The 24,177-nt window shown below is 44.6% G+C and overlaps 1 protein-coding gene across 1 annotated transcript in view; it reads left to right on the forward strand.

The window, feature by feature from the left end:
• PDLIM4 (PDZ and LIM domain 4) overlaps window positions 1-24,177 on the forward strand; it is a 659,501-nt gene that overhangs the window by 619,474 nt on the left and 15,850 nt on the right. Inside the window, exon 6 of the mRNA XM_069652514.1 lies at window positions 4,616-4,736. Within this exon, the coding sequence (XP_069508615.1) occupies window positions 4,616-4,736 (121 nt within the window). The remainder of the gene's footprint in view (window positions 1-4,615; window positions 4,737-24,177) is intronic.

Below are 24,177 nucleotides of genomic sequence, written 5' to 3' on the forward strand. Positions count from 1 at the left end.
TTAATGACAGAATCTCAAAGGCTAAATCTAACACAAAGGAATCATTCACTATCCTTAGGGAAATGGAAACACCTATCCCTCCCGTTCACAATGCTCCCAAAGACAAGCAATGGTGCACTGACATCCAAAATGCTTTGTCAAATAAAATTGCTTCCTTCCAATCAAAAATAGCTATCAAAAAAGCCTCACTGCTCCCTTCTGAGCAGCAACCCACCGACCAATCCACTCCGGACAGAACTACTATACCCTTTAGATTTTCCAAAATCTCTATCCTTGAAACGGAGAAAATCATTCTCTCCCTTAAACCATCTAATTGCAAGGGAGACAGCTGCCCGGCCCAAATCATAAAGGATGCAGCTAGAGACCCAGCCCCCTTCATCTCGAAGCTGATCAATGCCTCCTTCAAAACCAACTCAGTGCCCAATAACCTTAAAGAATCCTGGGTTCTCCCCTTACTAAAAAAACAAACATTGGATCCCTCTATCCCAACTTATTATAGACCCATCACCACTGTCCCCTTCCTTCTAAAAATTATTGATAGAGTAGCATACCTTCAAATCCAGGATTATCTTGAAGTCAGCCACCTATTAGGCTCAGGACAATCCGGGTTCCGCCCGTTACATGGAATAGAAACAGCCCTAACAGATCTTAAGACCCAAATTGACGAGTTGAAGGACAATGGAAAGACAGCTATGCTACTCCTCCTTGACCTATCGGCAGCCTTCGATCTGGTGGATCATGCACTCTTATGCGATCACCTCAGATCGGCAGCCCATTTCTCAAGTGATGCCATACTATGGGTCCAGTCCTTCCTAGCAAACCGTACGATGAAAGTCTTCTCCCCATCAGCATCCGCTGACCCTATACAAATTTCATGTGGCGTACCACAGGGATCTTGCGTCTAACCCACTATGTATAACATTTTTACTAAGCCCCTATTCGACAAGTTGGACACAAACTACACAGATGACACCCAGATCCTCATTCCCTTTTGGGCAACTTTCTCAAGGATTCGACCCTAGTAAACAGGATATACCTCCTCATTCAGGCATGGATGGCATCCCATGGCCTCTGCCTGAATAACGACAAAACGGAGATACTGATCCTAGGCTCAGAGCAGAATCTAAAAAAACTCAGCCCTAGTTATGCTTCATTCAATGTTGACGGCAACTTGATCAAAGTGATGCCTGTAGTAAAAATGCTAGGCGTCTACCTTGATTCCGCACTAACCTTTAAGAAGCAAGTCAAATTACTAGCATCCTCAACTGCCTACACTTGCAAGTTTATTCGGGCCTGCAGACCCTTTCTATCCAAAACTAATTGCATCACTGTGGCTAACGCACTCATAGGGCCTCATTACGAGTCAGGCGTTAAGGGGTTAACGGCGCCGTAAACGGCGCCGACCCTTAACGCCTGATTACAAGGTCCGTTAGCGCCATGGTGATTTTAACGCCTGCTTTTTGCAGGCGTTAGAATCCATGGCGCTAAGGGACCATGGTGCTAATTACGCCACCGTAATTTACGGTGGCGTAATTAGCGCCTTCCCCACTCCCATTATGCTCTATGGGGCAAAAATGGGAATGGGGAAGGGTAAAATGGGAAATGGGGATTTACCGCCCCACTCACCTTGGAATGGGGCGGTAAATCCGCCATCCACCATGGTGTAAACGTAGGGTAAGACCCAGGCGGTAACTTACCGCCTGGGTCGTAATGAGGCCCATAATGTCGCGTCTGGATTATTGCAATGCTCTGTACTCGGGCGCAAACAAATACATCACAGAAAAAATCCGCAGGCTGCAAAACAATGCCCTAAGAGCGGCCTTAAATATCCCCAACAGAGAGCACATCACTAAATTCAGAAAGAAGTGCCATTGGTTAAATATAAAGGACAAGATCCTTCTCAAAACAGCCTCACTCACATCCAAGTGCCTGAACAACATAGCACCACCATATCTCTCAGAAAGAATAACCAGGCGAACCTCTACATGCCTAACAAGATCTGCCAATGCCCATCTCCTAGTGATCCCTAGATTTAAACTAGCCACAGCTGGCGGATCTAGTTTCCCTGTCATAGCAGCTTCTACATGGAATGCACTACCCTTAGACTTCAGAACTGAACAACCCTATCCTAAATTCAGACGTAACATACTGAACTGGCTACACACCAACAACTGCTAACACACCAACGACTGCTAACAATTGCCTCAACTCACTAGCTCTGCTCCAGCGAATTGACTCCCTATGACTCTATTATGTAGATGTAACTATTGCCCATATGACTGTATGTGCATATGTAACCCCTGCACCATGTGTTATGTATATGTAACTCTTGCACTACGCCTCACTGTAACCCGCAAGTGGTAGCAAGTTCTCCTTTGTATGCCTGTACCCACTGTATGGTTTGTAACTAAGCTCTAAGTATACTTGTCCTGCTTGCGCCCAGCTACGTAATTGGGTTTGGTGCACATTACCAAATAAATAAACAAACAAACAAGCAAACAAACAAACTCATTGCATCCTCTACAAAGGCACACACCCACCCACCAGGACACTCAAAAACACACATCACATCACTTCTCATTCACCCACAAGTCACTCACACCTTCTCTTACATCCACTCATGACATTGTCTACAGAGGCACACACCCACCCACTGAGAACATTCAAGAACACACATCACATCACTTCTCATTCACGCACCAGTCGCTCACACTTTCTTTTACATCCTCTCATTACATTCTCTGCGCACAGGCACACACCCACCCACCCAGAACATTCAAAAACTCACATCACATCACTTCTCATTCACGCACCAGTCACTTACACCTTCTCTTACATCCACGGATTGCATTCCCTACACTGGCACACACCCACCCAGAACATTCAAAAACACACATCACTTCTCATTCACTCACCAGTCACACCTTCTCCTACATCCACTGATTTCATTCTCTACACAGGCACACACCCACCACCCAGAACATTCAAAAACACACATCACATCACTTCCCATTCACCCACCATTCACATACATACATACATCTGACACACACTTCACACATGCAAAACACACATCATATTACAAAAAAAGCCTTCTTACCTTATTCTTGCATCTTCGATCCCTCCTTCCAGGCCACCCTCGGCTCCTCCGTGCTGCTCACAAACAGGAAACAGGCAGCTGCGAGAGCTTCCTGGTTCCAGTAGGTGAGCTGCAAGGAAGCTGAGGGAGCAGGGGTTGGAGCTGAACGTGCTATGTGACATGTACCACATGTCACGGACAGCTTCAACCCCTACTGAGTGCCTCCCTGGCCCAGCCTTCACCCTGATGGGTGAGGACTGGCCCGGGGACACTCCAAACCTAGTGTATGGATCCCGCCACGCTGCGGGTGCCACCTACACCAAGGGCGCCCATTTTCTGGGGGCAAAAAAAAGTCCATTCTTTTTTTAAGTTGGGGTCGCAAGGAAGTCCCAGGGGTTGAAACTGTGGCTACCAGGGGTAGCAGTTGTGTCCCCCGGCGATCCTCAAATGATATCCCTGCGTGCATGTGACTGTCCTGGAGTCCTTTGACTTTAATCTCAGAAATGTACACACCCCTTTATGGCATATGTTGGCTTTATAAGGCGTTAGGTCCAGGAGGAAGTCATGTCAATACTGCCTTGCTTTGCCGCTAAGCTGTCTTCGTTCACATCTAAATCACGAGTAAGTGATTTTATAATATTTCTCTCATGCCTCTGAGGGCGGCTTCCAGGGTAAGGGAAGATCCCCTCCCTGGATCTAGAGGGAGTTTCGGATCATGGGACGCAGCCAGCACCCTCTGCTCTGAATCCCCAGGCCACTGATTGGTCTGCAGGCAGCATGTACGTGGGGAAAGATGTGATATGAGAAGTGGAGACATTTTGGGTGTAGGGCCTCATGAAATGGTGGTGGGGGAAGAAAGACTCGCTACTAAAGGGCCCTAGGAGGATTTCAGAGAAGGTTAGGGAGTGGGGAAGAGCGGAAATAGCGAGAGAGTTAGATGACTTTGGGCCTCATTACACGGTAGGCGGTGAGCCATGGCGCTATTAGCGCCATGGCTCATGCCGGTAAAATACCGGCACCGCCTTGGCGGAAAGGGGATTTACCACCCCATTCCAAGGTTGGAGGGGTGGTAAATCCCCCTTCCGCCATTGCCCTTCCCCATTCCCATTTCTGCCCCATAGGGTTCTATGGGAATGGGGAAGGCGCTAATTACGGCACCGCAATTATGCAGTGCCGTAATTAGCTCCGAGGTCCCTTAGCGGGTTGGATTTTAACGCCTGCAAAAAGCAGGCGTTAAATCCCCCAACCCGCAAAGGGACCTCGTAGTAAGGCGGTAGGGATGTACCGGTAAATCCCTACCGCCATCCGTGTAATGAGGCCATGTTTTAAGGCTTCAGGGCAGGATTTAGTTGTGTCCTGCTTTAGGCCTAGAATGGTTTATGCTATAATTGTATTTCTTTACAATATAGCAATCGAAATTCCAACTGTTTAGCTAAAATACTGTTTACTTAATAAAACAGTACAAATAATAGCAAGAATCTGTTTTTTAAAAAAAAGCACCGTTTTCATTTCATGTTTTATTTCTACTTTCTGCAGGCGAGAAACCAGAGAAGCCAGGAAGCACAAGAGGCTTGAAGTCCCCAGTGTCCAAACTTGGCAGTCCGCTGCCTGGACTGCAGATGCTTCCTGAGTGCACTGGGTGTGGAAATGGGATTGTGTAAGTGAAGCTTGTCCCAACATTGTTCAGATGTATTGATCCAGGTGACCGAATATTGGAAGCAGTCGCCATTGCGTGGATTACCAGCTGACCGACTGCTAATGTTAGCACCAGTGAAAAAATCTTCTTACCAAGGGAGACTGTCCTAGAAATTAGGTGGTTTTACTTCTATGCAGCACTACTACAAAGACTATAAGGTCCAGTGTATTTTACAAGAATATCTTAAGGTGTCTGCCATTTACATCAATGGAGCAACCATTAAACAATGTAAATGTAATTTTAAAAGAGTGCTTATAAAATAAGTGTGATTTGGAATTGCATAATGTCAATTTACAACCAAGGCACTAAATCAGTAACACCAGGATAGACCAAATGAATTCAGCCAAGATACAGCCAAGGTTGACCCCAATCTTATCACCGAGCAGAGTTGATAATAGAGGCATAATGTCCACTCAGCAAAGTCACCTCCTTTATTTCTACTTAGAATTGTGCATTTTCCAGAATTTACTGGATCTTTATTAAGGATTAGAGGCAACACTTCTCTCCTATGAGATGAATTACCAAGTAAGCTTACATTTCTTTCAAGCATGTAGGTTCCCATGCCATTCCACAGTTAGTAGGCTGTCTTTGGAACCAAGGTGTGCTCAAGCAACCTGCTAAATGTGTTAGCAGTAAACCTAGAGGCACTTGGTGAGGAGTTACTTTGTTGTAGAAACAAAATGCAATCACTGAAAAGATTATCATCCGTATACAAACCCGATTACACACGAAATTCAACGTTTTATTTTGTAAAGGAAACTAATTGCATCCCTTGACAAAGCTGGGCATCAAGCGTGACCGTGTGTCGGCCATCTTGCTCTAATTCTTAAAATAGTATTAGGCACGCCAAGCCAAGTCAACATAACTATATGAACCTGATGGGTGGCAAATGAGTATCATCTTGTCGAGCTATACACAAGTATAGCTCCCCACCAGACCAGGGGGATCCTTTTATCTGCAGTTGGCTATGTTAGTTGTGGCATATCTTGTCGATTGCAAGAGCCATTGTTAAACTATGCAAGATGAATCACTCCGCAAATACCCACATAATTTCGATGAGCAAGCACAGATTTTGCTACTAAATCCGCTAACAAAAATTATGCTGGTTGGAATTAATCACTATCAAGTGGATTGCAACTGACCAACCTCCAATGGTAGCACCAGTGGAGAAATACTTTTATCAAGGGGGGTGAATAGGAACGCTATCAGCCGACAAGTCTTAGTGGTTAAGCATGGTTACTCAAGATGTCCTTAGCAAAGCAAGTTATGAAATTATTATTTCTGAAAGGTTTTGCTAATGACCAAATTATTCAAATGTTTAGAGGGAATTAGACGAAACACTTGAAAGAACAAATTCAGACAAATCACTCCTCTCTGTGGTAGACACCGTCAAGGCGGTTCCAGGGTGCTTTGCAGCCCTTGAGACAGTGTTAGTGGTGGGAGACAGCTGCAGATACCAGGCGGCAGGCAGTTCGGCAAGCGAAGCTGGATGGACGTCTGCAGGCTGTCCGGCGCGGTGGCTCGGGCCAAGAATCGTTGTCTCTGTGCTGGTTGCCGGATCTGGAATGCTGTTCAAGTCATCTTGGACAGCTCTGGTGACTGCGGCATGACAGCAGTCAGCGGTGTAGCTGGAAGCAGTTCGAGGACTCTACTGTCTCGAGAATGTCTTTAAAGATGGACGCTGGATGCTGCTTGTGTGCACTCCTCCTAGCTTCTTCGCATGGCTTGTATCCTTTCAAGGTAGACGGCGCAAAGTTCAGGAGAGTTTTTGCAGGCACCAGCCTTGTCCTTTGTCCAGAGACTCTCTGGTACTTCCCACCTAGGAAGCTTGCTGGCAGAACCTAGCAGGGCATGCTGTGTGTTGGCTGAGTACTGGTTCTGGAGCTGCTGGACAGGTTGTATGAGTCCGGTATCTCCCTCTGTTCCCTGAGAGATGTTCAGGGGAGGGCTCTTGCTTGCCTCTTGCAACTCCTGGCCTTCCGTGACTGGCGGAAGATTTAAGGTAGACTGTACCTTCAGCTCGGGTCCAAATGAGTCCTACTTCTTACTCCTTTCAAAGTCGTTGGATGATCTACTAAGAGAAGGGTTCAGACCTCTTTTAAAGCCAAATAGGCCCCAGTGATTGGTGAAGTCTAGGCCTACCTTAATGAACCAATCATGGGTCCCCACAACAATCTTCTGTTATGCATGAGGTCAGGAGCAGTGCTATGCAACAGGACAGACAAGGGGTGACAACATACACCTAAGTCCCACCCATCTTCCTGTCTGTTGTAGATCAAAGTGTCTCTCTGGTAAACGGAGTCCCCTGTGACTCTTGATTAAAGCGCAGGTTTTTCCTTGAAGTATATGGCGAGAGCAGACTTCTTGTCTCTCCCAAATCACATACTTCTCCCATCTGAAAGGGGTCTGCTCTGCAGGGACACCTGCAGTAACTGCTGGACCCAGACAGGCCATTCACTGCCTTTCATACAGAGAGGTGGGAACTAGCTTCAGGTTAACACATTGCATACCAAAGGGGTGTTAGCCCTGCCTTTCCTATTGTCTATCAGGAATACAAGCTCCTTAAGGCTTACTTCAATTATCTTGTTAGTATGCACCACCACTAGCCGGATAAGACAAAAGGAAAGCAGTTCCATGGGCCCTTTCATGTTTAAATTAGGCTACCCATGCTGGAGGAAGGTGTGCCTTCCCCCTTCTTGAGGTGCTTTGATGTACCCGGAGCTATTACATTCCAGCTGAACATGACAGGAAAAGACGGTGCCTGTAGGCTGCGTCTCCCCACAGTACATGTGACTATGCGTTTTGTGCGGGAAGCAGATGGACTGTGTGTGGAATGGCCTCACACAGTCTTCGGAGATTGATCTCCCATCATTCATTTTCATGTATCAAAACATCAAAAAGCCCAGGCGAGCACACTCTCCCCATGCGGAGGATCGAATTCCTCACATTCCCACCCACTGTATACCCACCCTCTCTACCCCCACCCACGCACTCTACCCCCCACTCTCTCTACCCCCATTCTCCCATCATAACCTCACACTCTCTACCCTATCCACCCGACCCCACTCTCTCTACCCTAGTCACTCTACCCTACTCTGACTCTCTCGATCCCCACTCTTTCTACCTCCACCCACACTACCTTCACTCTCTCTAGCCTCTAACCACCCACCCTACCTACACTCTGTACCCCCACCCAGCCTACCCCCACTCACCCACCATACCTCCACCCTCTCTAGCCCCCACCCACCCAAACTCAACTCTCTCTTCCAACACCCACCCACTCTACCCTCACTCTACACCAACACCCACTTACCCTATCCACATTCTCTCTACCCCATCCACCCTACTCTGAACCTCTATAGCACCACCCACCGACCCTACCCTCACTAGCTCTACCCCAACCCACTCACACTACCTGCTATCTCTACAAACCCCCATTCTATCTACCACTGCCTATCCACCCCACCCTAACTCACCAATCCACTCTCTATACCCCAACCCACCCACCCTACCACCACACTCTCTACCCCCACTAACCCTACCTCCACTCCCTCTACCTCCACCCTCCCGTAACTCACAATCTCTTCCCCCACCCACCCTACCTCCACTCTCCCTACTCCCACACACCCAAGCTCCACTCTCTATAACCCCACCCACCCTACGCCCACTCTCTCTAACGCCAAACAGCTTATCACCACTCTCTATGCCCTACCGTCCCTACCCCCACTCTCTCTACCCCCACTCACCCACCATGCCTTAACTATCTATACCCCCTCCTACCCTACCTCCACTCTACCCACCCAGCCTACCTCCACTCTCTGTACCCACCCACCCTACATCCACTCTCTACGCCCCCACACTCTCTATGCCCAACCCACCCAGCCTACCGCACACTCTATACCCCCAGCCACCTTACCCTCACTATGTCTACCTCCACTCTCTCTAGTCAAACCCACCCACCCTAACCCACTCTCTCAAGTCCACCTAACCTTCTCTGTCCCCACCCACTCTCTAACCCCACTCTCTACTCCCAACAACCCACTCTACATCAAATCTCACCCACCATACCCCACTCTCTCTCCCCCACCCATCCTACCTCAGCTTTCTCTACCCTTACCTACCCACCCTATCCCCACGATCTCTAGCCTCACCCACCCAACTCTCCCCCCAAATCCCCCACGCTTCACCCACTCTCATCCTTCCTCTCACACCCTCACTTTATTTCTTACCCTCTCACTCTCAAACCTTCTCGCTCATATTTCCTCTTGCTCATCATCGATGGCACCCACTCTCAAATGCTTCTTCCCTTTCTCTATTCTCCTTCTCTTGCACACCTGCGGCCTTTATCACATCCTATTTTGAAACTGTGCACACTCCTCCTCGCACACTGGTGCCTATAAGTGCAAAATGCAAAGAACAGCAGTAAACGCCACAACGATTGGCTTTGCCAATGCCTGTTTAGTTTAAGGCACTGGCGAGCGTTGCTTGGAAACTGAAAAGGGGCTCTTTAAAGCCACCTTTATTCTGTAATTGCCCTCTTCAGATTCATGACCGACTACACTTCAAACCTGGCCACTGGTTCTGTTGATTTCAAATTGACTGTTACTGTATGTGGTTCTCTCAATAACGTAAAAGGTTTTATGATCTCAGTTATAATAATGTTAAGCCCGATGCAATGTTTTTATTAGATCAGTAACGCAGGTGTATGTGAAGGTTCAGCTTTTTAAATGAGTTAAATATGAAGCTTCCCTCTTTCTGTCAATCACTGTCTGATTCCTAGAAGTGATTCCTGGATACTTGTAACATTCTGCCGGAGATCACAAGTGTCGGCTGCAGAAAAAAGGGGGTCCCTTCGGGAAGCAATGTCCTTAACACAAATGCAATTATCTAGCACTGTTTAATTAAATGCACCCAAGCCTGCGTAAAACTGGAACCCCCTCCTCAACATGGGCTGAACGAGAAGCTGTTACAAAACACCTACATGTGAGAACCGTTCTTTATTCCGCCTGTGTGATGTAATTGGAGATGTGTCAGGGGCCGCGGGGCACCTGACAGCATATTCGGAGCTCTATGCCTTGGAAGAGAGTACTAATGAAACATGACCTAGCACCGTCCAGCACCTAGTTGTTGTTTGAAAACCTTCCAAAGGGCACGGAAATAGGTGTAAAAACATTTCAGACGAACGTCTTGTATCGAATCAGTCTCGTTCGTTGATGCTGGGAGGCATTCTGGTCCTGCAGAAGACACACACTCAAACACTGTAATCTGGGCCTGCAGGGCGGCACCTGGACAGTCAGTAGTCAAGAAGGCATTGAGTAGTGTGGGACACCATTCTTTACCACCGCAAAAACCCAGTGGCATTGTTATGTTGTGATCTCGAGATCATGTGACAAATTTGGAGTAAAGTTCTCCTCCAAGATCCAAACATGCCTTGTTAAAGGGGCAGCTCCGTTCCTTGGGAAGAAACTGGCATCCAAGGATGTCTGCCAGCTTACTCTCTGCAGAGGCGTGAGCAAAGAATTTAATAATCAGTCACTCCCCCTCCTGCAAAAGACGCTCCTAAGGGCCCGATGCATGCATTTCTTTGCACGGTTCAAAGCGACTTTGCACCGCTGAAAAGTGATTTGCACTACCGACACAAACCCTGGTTCATGGAACTGTGCAAAGTGTATTTTTGCAGTACAAAGTCTGTGCAAAGTCAGTACAAATAGAGTACAGAAAGTTGTCCTAGCAGGAAAGTGATTTCTAGGAGAAGAAAAGTTCTGATTGGTTGCTCAGTACCGGTCGTTGGAGAATGTTCTGAGATATACAGAAGCAACTAGTAAATCAAAAACTCAGGTAATTGTATTCTTTAAAAAAAAAACCACATATTTAAATAAGTTCCTAATAATAAGCTTGCATTTAGCACATTATTTAGTCTGCATTTATTCTCGCAAGGTTGATGCAAATATTCATAAGCATACAAAGGTGTATTGCTCAACATGTCAGTCAAAAGCGTTAAAGCCATATGTGAAAAATTCCACATGAACATACATAAAAATAGAAAGAACATAACAAGTAATCAATCTTATCACACAAAGGAATTTAAAAGAACACAGGAAGAAAAGCCTGTGTTTTAGCCTAATCAGCGGAACAATATATTAAATTCAAAACATGCCTCGCTGTCTAACTAGATACAGTATGCATAACCCCTAGACTGATGCCACATGGATTAGGTCATGGGCTCAGGGGAACACTCTGCACAGTTCCATGAATCAGGGTTTGTGTCAGCAGCGCAAAGAATTCCATGAATTGGGCGCTACATGTCTATTGCCTTTAAGCAGACCCTCCAGTTTATAGCGATTTTGCGATCCCGTAAAACGCTGCGAAAACGGCCGTTTTGCGCAAAATGCCGCAAAAACGGCCGTTTTGTGCAAAAACGGCATCTTTAAAAAAAAGAAATCATTTTTTTTTTAAGTAATCTGCAAAAATTACTGTTTTAAAACAAATAATACTCAGGGTGCCAGGTTCTCAACTTTTTTCTACACAAGAAATGAAATGCGCTAACACACCTCATCACTTGCGCCCCAAAAAAGTGCAGCTCAATCCACAAGGAACACATGAATGTGCACATTTTATATGCGCGCCGATTCAGATGGCCTTTTTCACCTCCTTGATCAAATAAAGTGGCGTTTCTGTCAATTTAAAAATGCATCCCTCATTTCCAAGCAAGATGCACTTTTAAATGTGCAGAAATTGTAGGCAACCCTACGCGCACGGGATGTGGGGCTGCCACTGCATGACAGGGGCCCTCATTACAACACCGGCGCTAAACCATGGCGCTATTAGCACCATGGTTGCTGCCGGTATTGTAACGAGTCCGCCATGGTGAAATGGGGAAGTACCACCCCATTCCAAGGTTGGCGGGGCGGTACTTCCCCATTTCACCATGGCCCTTCCCCATTCCCATTTTTGCCCTATAGGACATAATGGGAATGGGGAAGGCGGTAATTACGGTACCGCAAATTGCGGTCCCGTAATTAGCACCAAGGTCCCTTTGCGGGTCCATTCCTTAACGGCTGGTAAAACCAGCCGTTAAGGTGGGAACCCGCAAAGGGACCTCGTAATCAGGCGCTTAGGGATTACCGGTACCCTTACTGGTACCGGTAATCCCTTAGCGCCAGGGTCATAATGAGACCCAGGGTCTTTCCTGACCCTGTCATGCATTTCTTTTAAGGTATGAACTGCTGCTGTCGCTTGCATTTCTGTTGCTCAAACAGGATAAAAATGCATTTTTTGGGTCGCATTTTACAGCGGCAGGCACCTGGAGGGCCTTCCCCTGTGAAAGGCGATGGGAGCTTGCAGAACACTGTCGGGAGAGCGATTCTATTCAAAGTACTGGCAAAAATCTGTCGAATGTTACGATTTGATCTATTTCTTCCAGTACTATTCAATCGATTTTGATAAATACTGAACATGTGTTGCGGGGGTGTCACCTGATCCCCATGTTCAGTATTTTTGGTCTAGGGTGGTTGCAGAAGTGTTTTCCCCTTTTTCCTCAAAATTGGAGGTGGGGACAGAAAAAAAAAAGAAAATAACGAAAAAGGGACCCTGCAGAGTCGGATCCGACCCGCGTTTGAGGGAAGGATCTGGCACCGCAGGGTTGCAGGGGAAGCGGCAGCGGCCAAGCAGTTAAGTAGGGGAGTGGGTGGGGTATTGGTGAAAGGTACATTTTGGGTTGTTTGGCTGAAGTGCAAATCAATTCGCAGCAAAATTCACTACGGTCCATTCCGCCGCAAATAATTACACTTCGGTCAAACAACCCAGAACACCATTCAAGGCAGCTGGCCAGCGCACAATTTGCGCACCAGCTCAAGCCTGTGGAAATGCGCCGGTCACCTTTGAGAATAAGGTGACCTGCTCATTTCCAAAAATGGGTTGTCTAAAAATAGCATATCCTCCGTTCTTTTTTTAAATGCCCCATTATTTGAGGAACTGAGTCAAAATCTACATTTAAAGAAAATAAAAAAAATGTCTCACAATGAGAGAGAGGGAGAGTGATGGGTGCGATGTGAAGTGATGGGCAAGAAAGCAGAAGGAGAGCAGTGGGTCAGAGGAGGAAGCGCTGCACAAGAGAGCAGAGGAAACAGTGATGCGGTGGGCGAGAAATCTGAGAGTGAGCAGAGGTACAGAAAGTAGAGGGAGCGTGTGGTCAGTGAGCCAGAAAGCAGAGAGGAAGCGGTTGGCCAGAAAGAGGCAGTGAGCTGCAGATTGGGAAAAAGGATGAGGGAAGAGTGCAATAGCATGGGAGAAGGATGCAAGATACAGAAGCAGCACAAAAGAATGAAGGACTGTATATTGCGGGAGGAATTGTAGAGTGTAAGGTGTGAGTTGGGAGTATGATTTGGAGTGTGGCAGGGGCTGGGCAGTGCAAATTGTGACTTGACAGTGTGACCTAGCACGTGAGTATTTGTAGGACAGAGTGAGAGGTTAAGTATTGTAAGTTGTAATAGAGAGTTAGTGAGATGTGTGTTGGTGAGAGAGGTGTGTGGGTGTTTGGGGGATTGGAGAACATAAAAGGGGAATATTTTCAGCATTACAATAGATAATTATCAATTTAGTTAATACTATTAAATAGGCATGAACATTAAACCAGAAATGTAGCCAAATCAAACACTGTTCTGCCATGCCAGAGACATCTGGGACTCTTCCTATTAAATTAATACAAAAGATACATAATAATGACTCTCTTGTAGCCTTGCACTCTGCCTATTTCCTGCAATGTGCCAATCTTACACCCTCCAGTTAATACAAAATGTCCCGCAAAAATGCCGCAATAAATAAAGGTTTGTGCCGTAAAATTTGCCATTTCATGCCGCAAAATTTACCATTTCATGCCGCAAAATCCTGGAAGGTCTGTTTAAAATGGCAACACGTGCATTGCTTTACAGCACGCAATTTAGATGATAATTGCTTAAAGTTAGGAGCTGACTTGATCATTCCTGAAGAAGCCGATAGGAGTAATTTTAGATCTCCCTTTAAATAGCACAAAAGGAACCACTCACAATTGCGCTTCCGTGGAGACGATCCCTTCCCTGCCATTACATTGGAAGTTGATAAACAGAAACAGCAATCCGGACGTTCCCGGGTTTCTGTGCATTGTTACACCCATACAGGCAATCAATAGTGATTCCTGGCTTTCATGTGACTGCATGTCGGGTGGCATTTACAACGATTTCTATGGAATCCGCCTGCTGTTACCAGGTGTAAAAACACGTGGATTCTAGAGGAATCCAATGCATATTCGCCTTCGCATCAGACAGAATCGCATGCTGTTGGACTTTTTGGAGGGAGCAGATAGAAGTGCCAGATTTGTAAGTTACGATCCGTGCCCTCACTTCATCAAAGAAATCTACCAAAATCGCATCGCACGGCGAATAAAATATATGCACGCATTATTCATGCATGATTTTTACTCCCTGATACAGCCCTGATAGTGTTTAGCGAGATAGCGTGCCATACATTTCTAATGCAATTTACAAAATGTATTTCCAACATTTGACTAAACTGCCTTCTATGAAAACAGGCTGCACAAGTAAATCTATAAGTGTGGGGAAACTCAAAAAGGAAAAGGGAGCGGTTGGAAGTGCTTTTTGGATGATTGTTTTCCATTGATAAGACTTTGCCCGCCTCCTCTAGTGGTAGAGAAAACCGCATCACGTGCCTTGTCGCCTTTTTGGACGGACAGTCCCGACTGATTTGGGCGAAACATCTTTTGTGGGAAGGCCTAGGATGCGATAGTCCAGTGATGTGCGCTGTACAGCGCTTTTGTGTTATGGTTGCAGTGTCCCTGGCACAAGGCATATTCTCTTGGTATGTCGAGCACTCTTGCCCCACCTCTAGACTCAGTGCATCACTCTGAAGGAAGCCATGACACCAGGTTCCTGCTATAAGCAAGGATGGGCAAATCCCACATCCTCATCAATATGACTCTCCAGGTGTTGTAATGCTCGCCCGGCCCTTCTTAGTGGTAGTTTCTGTTCTTTGACCACAGCCATGGGATAGAAATGTAATGAAATCGAGGTATTTAAACATACAACAAACCTTGCTCATTGTATTGCCCTTGAAAATAACCCTGGAGGATTTGCAAACCTCAGGTTATGTTTCGGTGCTATTGAAGGTTTACCTAGAAATGTACCATAAGCAGAATAACTTCAATTTAGCAGGCCTGCCCCTCAAACGGTGTCACATCTAGAAACTGGGACTTGAATGAGGCTCCAGATACTCAGTAACCTGTGTGCTTCTTCTATGCTCTCTTTGTTTGTATACAGATGTGCACATGTGATGGATTGCCCTCTGCGAAGTTGTGAAAGTCCTAGCTTTTGTTATTTTTTTATTAAAGTACAATAATGTGGGTAATTGTTTCTGAAAGGGGGGATTCTAATCAGAACCCCTTTCAAAATTATCTATGCCAAATTATAGTGAACACAGGTGCTTTGCTGTAACCAGTCTACTGACATAACCGAGACAGCTCTGAAGTGGCACACAGCAGGTTCAAAAGTCGCCTGTGCATTCCTAAGAGCTGCTGGGACACAGGGTCACTGCAGGCAGACGTAGCATTTTAACTATCTGCACCTCTGCATTACATTCTAGCAACTGTCTGCCTTAATCAGTCTTTAAAAATACTTTCTGCCTGGTTGCAACATGGCAGAGCATACAACTGTAAAGCCACATCGATTTGATATCACACCAGTGTAAACTCTGTGAGAGGGGCTCAGTATGATGTGCATTTGTGACTGAGCTCAATGTCTCTGCAACTGCTTTGTGAAACAATAAATAGCCAGGATGCTGCCTCATTTCATTATCCATGGGGAGGGACACTCCTTCGCCGAGGTCAAAGAAACCTCCCTCAGGAGGTTTCCTTGGAACAGAGCTTCAGAGGCAGCACTGCCATAATAAAGCCACCCTCAGACCAGGGTGCTGATCACTGGAATGCCTTTGAAGTCAGCAAAGATGGGAATGGGGTAGGGTAGCCATAGAGGGAAAGGTGGATTGGTGAAGGGTCCCACATCTTGCTTTCTTTTAGGGTTCTCTCCCCTTTCCTGTTCCCTATTTTTCCTCCAAGCAAGGCATTCTGTGTGTGATTTCATAAGGCAAAGGGTACCTATTGCAAAAACAAGGCTTGGACATCTTACAGCATGCCTGCTTTTTACTAATCCCATTTGGCACTGTGCGCCCCTTCATTCTTTGACTCATCTCTGGTCTTTGAAGAAGACAGACATAACTAATCCGGACCTCCGTTGGGGATGAAATCTATCCCAAAGTCCTCTGCCAAAGAGGTGAATACAGAAAGCATCCAAAGCTGGGAGAGTTCTGTCCCCCAACCATTCCATGGGAACATTGGGGTGACTGCTGTTGGGCCAAGGGCTCACTGTTGCTGCACTGGAAATATGACCCTACCGCTGGAGGTGAAGGAACACCCGCCAAGCTCCCTTGGATTGGGAGTACAAATGAACATTCCAACTTGTCCTGGAGCTCCTGGATTTGGACCACCAGCAACTACAGAACCATGCAAGCTGCCCTTGGCTCTCCCTACATCTCCGAACCACCTTGATGCCTGTTTGGGCATCTTCAACGCCATCCAAGTAGCTGCAAATGAACCACCAGGGTCGTCCCTGATCTCAGCGCCCAACTCCCTCCTCCCCTCAGAGTTCACGCAACGATGACACCAACATTTTGCATCATCATCATCTGAGACCTGCTGAGTCTTCCAGCGTCCCCATCTCAACACTGTTGCCTGGTCAACACCTTTTTCGAGCTCACAGTCGATGCTGCTGCAGTGCCCAGATGTGCTGAGCCAGCCGAGTCTGCTCAACCCGGAAGGCAAGTCACTGCTACTCTGCCACCGAGGTAACCAAGTCTTCTAGCACCACTGATCGAAACTGCGTGCCATTCTCACAGTTTTTGACCGACAAGCAGATGCAATGGTCTAAAAGCACTGCATCGTTCAGATCTACGGTCGCTGATCCACGGCTCCACTTCAGACCAACGCCAAATTCGTTCAGACTCCTGATTCGATGCTGAAAAGCCTGGTTTATCACTGGTGAGCCCCAAACACAAGTATAAAGTAATGGGAAGAGGCCCTTCTGGGACTATGGTGACTTTTAAGCCCCCCTTCTTTGCCTTCACCTTATGCGTATTGTTCTTGAACACTGACATCATGCCATTTCAGTGCCTGAACACCCCTGCTCCTTTTCCGGAGTGCTTTTCTTCAGTAGCTTGCATTTTCTGTGTTTTTTGATAGGGGTTCTTTTTTGGTTATATTTTTAGTTAGTTAGTTGCCTTATTTTTGTTTAATTAAAAGTCTATAGTTTTACAGAACTTTGATTTGACTTTCTTTTATTTTGGAATCATTGTACTTACAGTGTTTGGGATGCTGCTGTTATCAACTCACATCCCTCCTGAAGATATAGCCTGTCCTTGGCCCACAGTACAAAAAGAGGGTAAAGAGGTGCCTTTTGGACTGTGCCAGTTTCCCCATTATGATTGGGATCACTGCTGATTGTATAGTAGTGTGGGGCCAAGTATCCAGTTCAGTCACTACTCATCCCTGTACTCCTGCAGAGTAGTAGTCATTTCGTCACAACTCACCTGAAGAATATAAACCTAATCTTAATGACCCTGCTATGGCGATGAGTGTAATTGGTGAAATACTTAACAATAGCAAACATATGCCAAATTGATAACCTTTATATCTTTTGGAAGCACATCAAGACCATTTTCTTCTGCTATCCTGCTAGCATCCTGGTGGCCGAACCTGATTCCTTTCCTCATTCTACAGGGCACTTTATATTCTAGGATTGTTTCTCTCTTCTCTTCAGTGCGTGCACTGAGCTACCTTTCTGGTTGTAGTGCCACTGACAGCTTGAAAACTCCACATAAGCTCGTATGGTAGTTTTATGGATGTGGGAGTGCCTTGATTCATCCTTAGAGAGGAGTAGTTTGCTTTATAAGTGTTAAATGTGCCCATCTAACCACAAATCCCCTCCCCCTTCTTCAGCGTTGGACTACCTCTTGGTGTCGTGAAGTTGGATGGTTTGATAACAATAACAATAAATGTGTCTGAACCTTTGATGGTAGATAAGGATGTTCAGCCTTCACAAGTTGACCAAAGTTGTACAATCAAGTTGGTTAATTGTGGTGGGAAGGGAATGGTCTGTTCCCTCTTATTAGGCTCCAGAGATAGGAATGAGATCCCAGGCACACCACCTCTGGCAGCAGAAGGCCTGGCAGAATTCCCCAGTTTTGTCTTTTTCCTTGATTGTGCATAGAAATCTGCATAACGAGTTCTACAGATAAGGGGTTTATCGGCCACTTTTACTCCCTAAGAATAAGTAAATACTCCCAAAAAATAAAAATAGAGAGTACAAATACTCTCAACAAAAACATAAGAAACCTACACGTAGAACCTCGTCCCCCTGCTTTCACACGCACAGCTGCATGGATACATATGTTTGGACCAGTAGTGCACGTAGTACCACAGGAAGAAACTGCTATTTTTACTGCCTGGTTGGAATGTATCTTTTCATGTACATGAATAACTAAGTGCAAAGAAAAAATGATTACAAAAACATTTCCGTTTTCCAGTTCAAACATATTTTTACCCGCTTATACACTACTCCCATTGTAAATTGGACTTAGATTTTTACTTAGTAAAAAATAATTTTACTCCAAACTTTAATAAATAGGGAGTAAAATACTCCAACCCCCAAATTGTATCCGGAGCACTGGATGGAACCATGACAGGTGACACTTTTTAATGTAGCTTAGAGAGGGACAGAGTTTGAATGAATCTAGAATCTCACAGTATGCATACAGTGGGAAAAATCAAGGAGCAAATGAACATAGATTGTTCTTAGGTCCATGCAAGCAGTACAGAGCAAGCCTACAGTGTCACTACATGCCACATAATCCTGCACCATTGGTACATGCAACAAATTCAGAAGTGAGCAGTGCCCCGAAAAATGTTTTAAGAGAGAGAAAAGAAGGAAGATTTGTTTTAGTATTGCATACTTTGGGGGATGATGCTGGGAAGGTGGACCCCAGACTGCATACACATTTGTTATAAACCTTTTTTTCAAGGGTTCGGATGTTCTGGTGGAAAGAAGTCCATTCTCCGAGCATCAATCCATGGGAAGAGTCTTGGGCGCGAGATGCTCAGGGGTATCTGTCCCGAACACATTTCTGATGTCAAAGGAGGCAAATAAATCATTGAGGACACGTGGTACACACAAGAATTACTTGGGTGCACGAGCGATGTAAAAACAGCAGAGAAACTAAAATTATGCAAACTCTGGAAACATCAGCCGGGTTGCCTCTTCTAAAGCTAGAAAGATAAGAAAAGATTTCAGAGGGTGCATTCATGAGCTCCCAATTTAAAGGACCATCCATTTCAAAGAGGCTTAGCAGCTAAGGGACAGAGAGTGAGGAGCTAGGAAACTGGATGTAGGCACAGTGTGTGAAAGAGGAAGGTCACTTGGGTCTGTCCATCAAAACATTACTTGGTAATTTCTTTTCAATCTATATTGCAGGTAGGTGAATGTCATGCGTCAATTAACAATAACCTTGTATCAAAAATGTATTCAACCAGCTGTGTATGTTGGTGCCAACATTGTCCAATTGGGGCACATTCTTATGTTTCTCCCAAACCTGGGCTTTCTCAAGGCAGAACAGATTTTTATGAATATCTATTTTCAAGTAAGTTGTACCAAAACAGAAAGTATACAATTCTCATAAATAATACATTTGTTATGTTAATTTGATAGATGAACCACTGTTTTTCATAGAAATGCATTCATTGTTCATTTTGTCACAATTGTGCACATCATATCATTGTTCCATCACAATGGATTGTTCAAAAGTATACATATTTTTTACACTTCAAGTCATTGTTCCATCACAACGAGTTGGTGTCCTAAGTTACATCTAACTATAACCATCATCTATTTTATGTTAAGCCTCGAAAGGTAATTGCTTGTATTTCTGTGGTCGATTATACCCGTGTGTTGTACAGTTGTGTCTGTTATAACATACGTTGGTCAAACAGATTGTACATTTGTTTCCTATTATTTCTTAGTTTGCTTGTTCCTTTCAATCTGTTAAATTCAGTCTTCCCCTTATCATAAGAGTTTCTACATGGGCTGATTTCTTAAATTATTCTCTTCGTCTAATGGATGAAGCATTTTGGTGTCTGCAATATCCTTATTTCCTCTTCTAAGTTATGAAAAAACATGTTCACCTTCAATTTTCAGAAAAGAAATTAAATGTGTAGACTGGAATATTAATGTAGTCTGTACCATATAAGGTGTAAACAATAGGCCCTTGTTCAGTACATGTATCTCAACTAGATCTAATGCTCAGTCTGAGAGATTGAGGTGCAGGTTCACCTCTTTTCCGATAGTTATTTTATGTACTCTGAGCGAGTTTTCACTCCTGCTCTGTCTCCTTTTACTCCCCTCTCTTCTTCCTCCTCTCCCCTTGTGGCCTCTGATGTGAGTTATGAAGATGAAATATGTGTGTCTTTTGGTTCTTGTAATCCTACTTGCTTGGGATTCGTTATTCTGTCCCTCAGTGATACTGTTTGATCTGTTCTAAAAAAACAATTTTTAGTCGTCGTTGTCTTGCCAGGTTCGTTTACCTTACTAATCATCTCGTCTTACAAGTCTCGTCTGTAGTCCCTGTCATCCCTTGATGTTTTCCAAGTTTTTCTTATCTTAACTTCGTCCTGATGATGTTTTAGTATGGTATCCATAGTTTTAAAATGTTTACTTTTAGTCACTTCAGGTGCATTCATTTCCCGAAACTTTCTCCAATATTTAAATCTTTTTCTCTATCCTGCTATGTTCTCCGTCTGCATTTTGTACTAATTGTTCTGCCATTTGTTTGGAACTATGATTGATATTGTTTTCCCATTCTTCTACAAAGTCAGAGTCTTCAGAATTATTAAAATTAGCAAAGATTAGAATGATTAAACCCAGAGGTATTTGATCATTCTCTAGTTTTGCATGGTTGCTCTTTCGTAATTTGTGTTTCTTTATTCTATCGATATCTTTCCAATTTAATACATTTTTCTCTTCAAGTTTCCTAAGTTGGTGAGAGGTTCCTAAAGGCATGACTTGTACTAACTCTAGGGGTAAAAGGTGCTCTTGTATCTTAGTCTCTGTTCAGGTGATAATGTTTGTTCGAATGATAGGAGGCTGCTTTGCTTAACAACATTTATCTAAAACAGGGAGTACAACGAACATCAGCACTCGCCCTATCGTCTTAGTCAACGAATCTTACAAAAACTGAGGTTATATTAAGCAAAATCATCAGTGACGTCATTACCAACGTCATCCTCCATGGCAAACTACAAAAAGCTATTGAGGGAAGTGATGGGCTCTAAATGAGTATCTAAGTATAAATTCCATATCAGTATAGAACAGTGAAGGAAAGTGATAGGGTACTTAAGCCCTCCCCTTAAAATGGCCACTATGAACGTCACTAAATGCACAGCGTCCCATTAGCAATACAAACTATAGGACCCTTAATTACGCGGTCCTCTACAATTGGTTGGCTTCTAACCCCGTCAGTACTTTTCCACCTACGTCTAGCAGCTTGTAGACTGAATATCCGGGTACGGGTGAGCTCGTCTTAACACCGGCTTCCCACCAATTAGCAAATCAATCCATCATCACCTCAATGGTCCAGTGTAAGTTAGGGCTTTGAAGCCTGGTCTTGAGTTTATACTGTTCTCTGAGAAATGTTAAGGAGTGTGGGCACACTCTGCCCTCGTGCATAGGTGTGACCACTTCGTTCTTCCAACTTCATTCTTGCACGTGACTGGAGACCATGGAATCGAGCCTTTTAGTGTATTAAAATACAATTTTCTAATAGCCCTCTAACGTCTTTTGTTTTGATCAAGCCTTCTGAACAGGAGTTTGTTCTTTCACACAAATTGTATCCAATGTCAGTTCACTCCTCTTTGATAGGACCTTGGCTTCTTTGGCTCATCCAACTCCTTCTGCTGAGATTCATTTTGTAATTCAATTTGCTTTTTTAACTGCGACACACTGAAATAAGGCCTTCTTGCTAATGTCCAGCAAGGCTTGTAATGCGTAGTGGAAACATCCATCCTTTACTCGTCCATATGCATATGCATAATTTGGCGCTTGCCGCAATCTATTCACTATAAAGCTAGCCTCAAGATTACTTTGTCTGCTTGTGTTTCTCTTGCATCTGTACACGTTTAAACTAACTTAATATCTTCATCTGTTTCTATGGCATAAGCTTCTTCACCTTGATCCCAAGATGTCACTTATCCTTGATACTTTCTTGATGCCCTATAGAATGCCCTATAGAATATCTGCATTCTCTGGTCTGTGCATCTCTTCTACAGATGTCAACTCGATTTTGTGTGACGTCGCCATTCATCTTCGCCATTTTTCTGCTCTGCTTCTTCAGGAATCTCATTCAAATGGCCATCATATTTTCTTGTATGCAGGTACGGTTTCCTCAATGGGTACCGTACGATCTTCTTAGGTATTGTTACTTTTACTGGTACTGCAGAGAGTCCATACTCTGCTCTTTGTCTGTTCAACTGCTCCTTGTATGTCTGATACTCTGGTTTCCAACAGACAGGTAATATGGGCGGGGCGGTTGGAGTATGGGTACTTGGCTCCTCCTCTACAAAGTATTTTCCACACATGCCATTCCTGCTCTTAGTGCCTCCTTAGTTTGCAGGTTTATCTCATGTAGGTTTTATTCCACTAACACAGGTCTTGGTCTTGGTCCTGGTCACACATCCTCAATCACCATAAGCATAGCTGCCAAGTTTACCAGTTCCATGTAGAATCTTGACCCAGTCCTGGGTGCTGGGACATGTAGGCCCACCCTTGCAATGGGAAAAACAAATCAACAAGCTCCAGCATGCAATTCGAAGCAAAAACTAGGACTGGCTCCAGGTGTCACTCATGGAACTGGGAAACTTGTCTCAAGGAGGCATAAAATTTGATACCACGTGCATGCTGATGGCAGTCAACTGTACCTTGAAAGTGGACAAATGTTCCGATGACCATGAGGAAATTGTTGAGTGGCTTATGCACATATCATCCTGGATAAACAGCAATCACACCTGCTACAAGCCCTCCAAACCTGAGATACCTGTCAACGTCCTGTGGATACAAACCCCCTGGCCATTGCTTCATCATCAGCTCTTGAGCCGCCCCTAGTTCCTAAGGCACATGTTCACAATTTTAAAGTTTGCTAAACTTCATGGAACCTGTGTGTGTTGGGGGGGTGGGGAAGGAAGAAGGGGTTTTCTACCCTTCCTAAGGACTACATAAAAGTCCCTCCCTCTAATCCTTGTGGTTGTCATTTGCCATTGATAGCCTGCAGCAGAATTCTTCGTAAAATGTGGCAGAATTAGACTGTGGCTTTTCTATGGTTGGCAAGGCCTGGGTCATGACTCCCTGGCAGTGGAGTCCCTCCATTGGCTGATGATAAAGTATTGCCTTAATTTAAGGGCCTGGTACATGGAATGTTCTAGCGTGGTGCAAAATGGCAATGCATTGGTGCAAAGTGACTTTGCACTGCAAAAATTCACGTTGCACTGCTCTGTGAATCAGGGTGTTTGTTGGCAGTGCCGCACCGTGCTAGAAATTCTATGAATCAGGCCATTATACTTTAGTTGTTCCATAAAGCCTTGCAGTGATTTGTACCAGTGCCCCGCACACCTATGTTCCCTCACTGCATGTCACCAGCTGTCTTTCCCTATGAACAGCTGTAACTTCCCAAAGCAATGACGACCCATCTATACTTTTCTGCATTCGACTCTCAAAGCGCCTTCTTCGAGACTGAATACCTGACTCCTGATATTATCTTTCATACTATAATGTTGCCTTTTGAGGTTGAGCATATTATACAAATTATAATGATTATAAGTGATTTTATCGTTCTGCAAATACTAACAACAAAAAAGAGTGGTGGAACAATAGAGGTATATTTTCAGTGCGTCGCTATGCAAACACTGTGGGAAATTGCATCTTTCAAAAAAGAAATACTGCTGCCATCAGCACGGAAGAAACCTGAATCATGAATGCAAATGAATATGTTGTTTTGGGAATAAAAACTTAAAATATGAAATGTACTAAACCACACATTGTAAATATCCATCCAAATGATGCATCATTTAGAAAAGTACATTTTTTCCCCATTTCTGGAAGAAATACACCAATCCATGAACCATATTCTGTAAAATCGACCCAAAATGCTGAATAAATGGATATTGACACTTGCGTGATGAAATCCAAGTATCCAAAAGTAATCAAGCAATCCAAACAAAGTATCCGGAGAAAGCATTTCAAAATCCAAAGATCCAAGAAAA

The sequence above is a fragment of the Ambystoma mexicanum genome, chromosome 3p (assembly GCF_040938575.1).
Source record: "Ambystoma mexicanum isolate Mex_15411 chromosome 3p, UKY_AmexF1_1, whole genome shotgun sequence".
Taxonomy (NCBI): Eukaryota; Metazoa; Chordata; class Amphibia; order Caudata; family Ambystomatidae; genus Ambystoma; species Ambystoma mexicanum.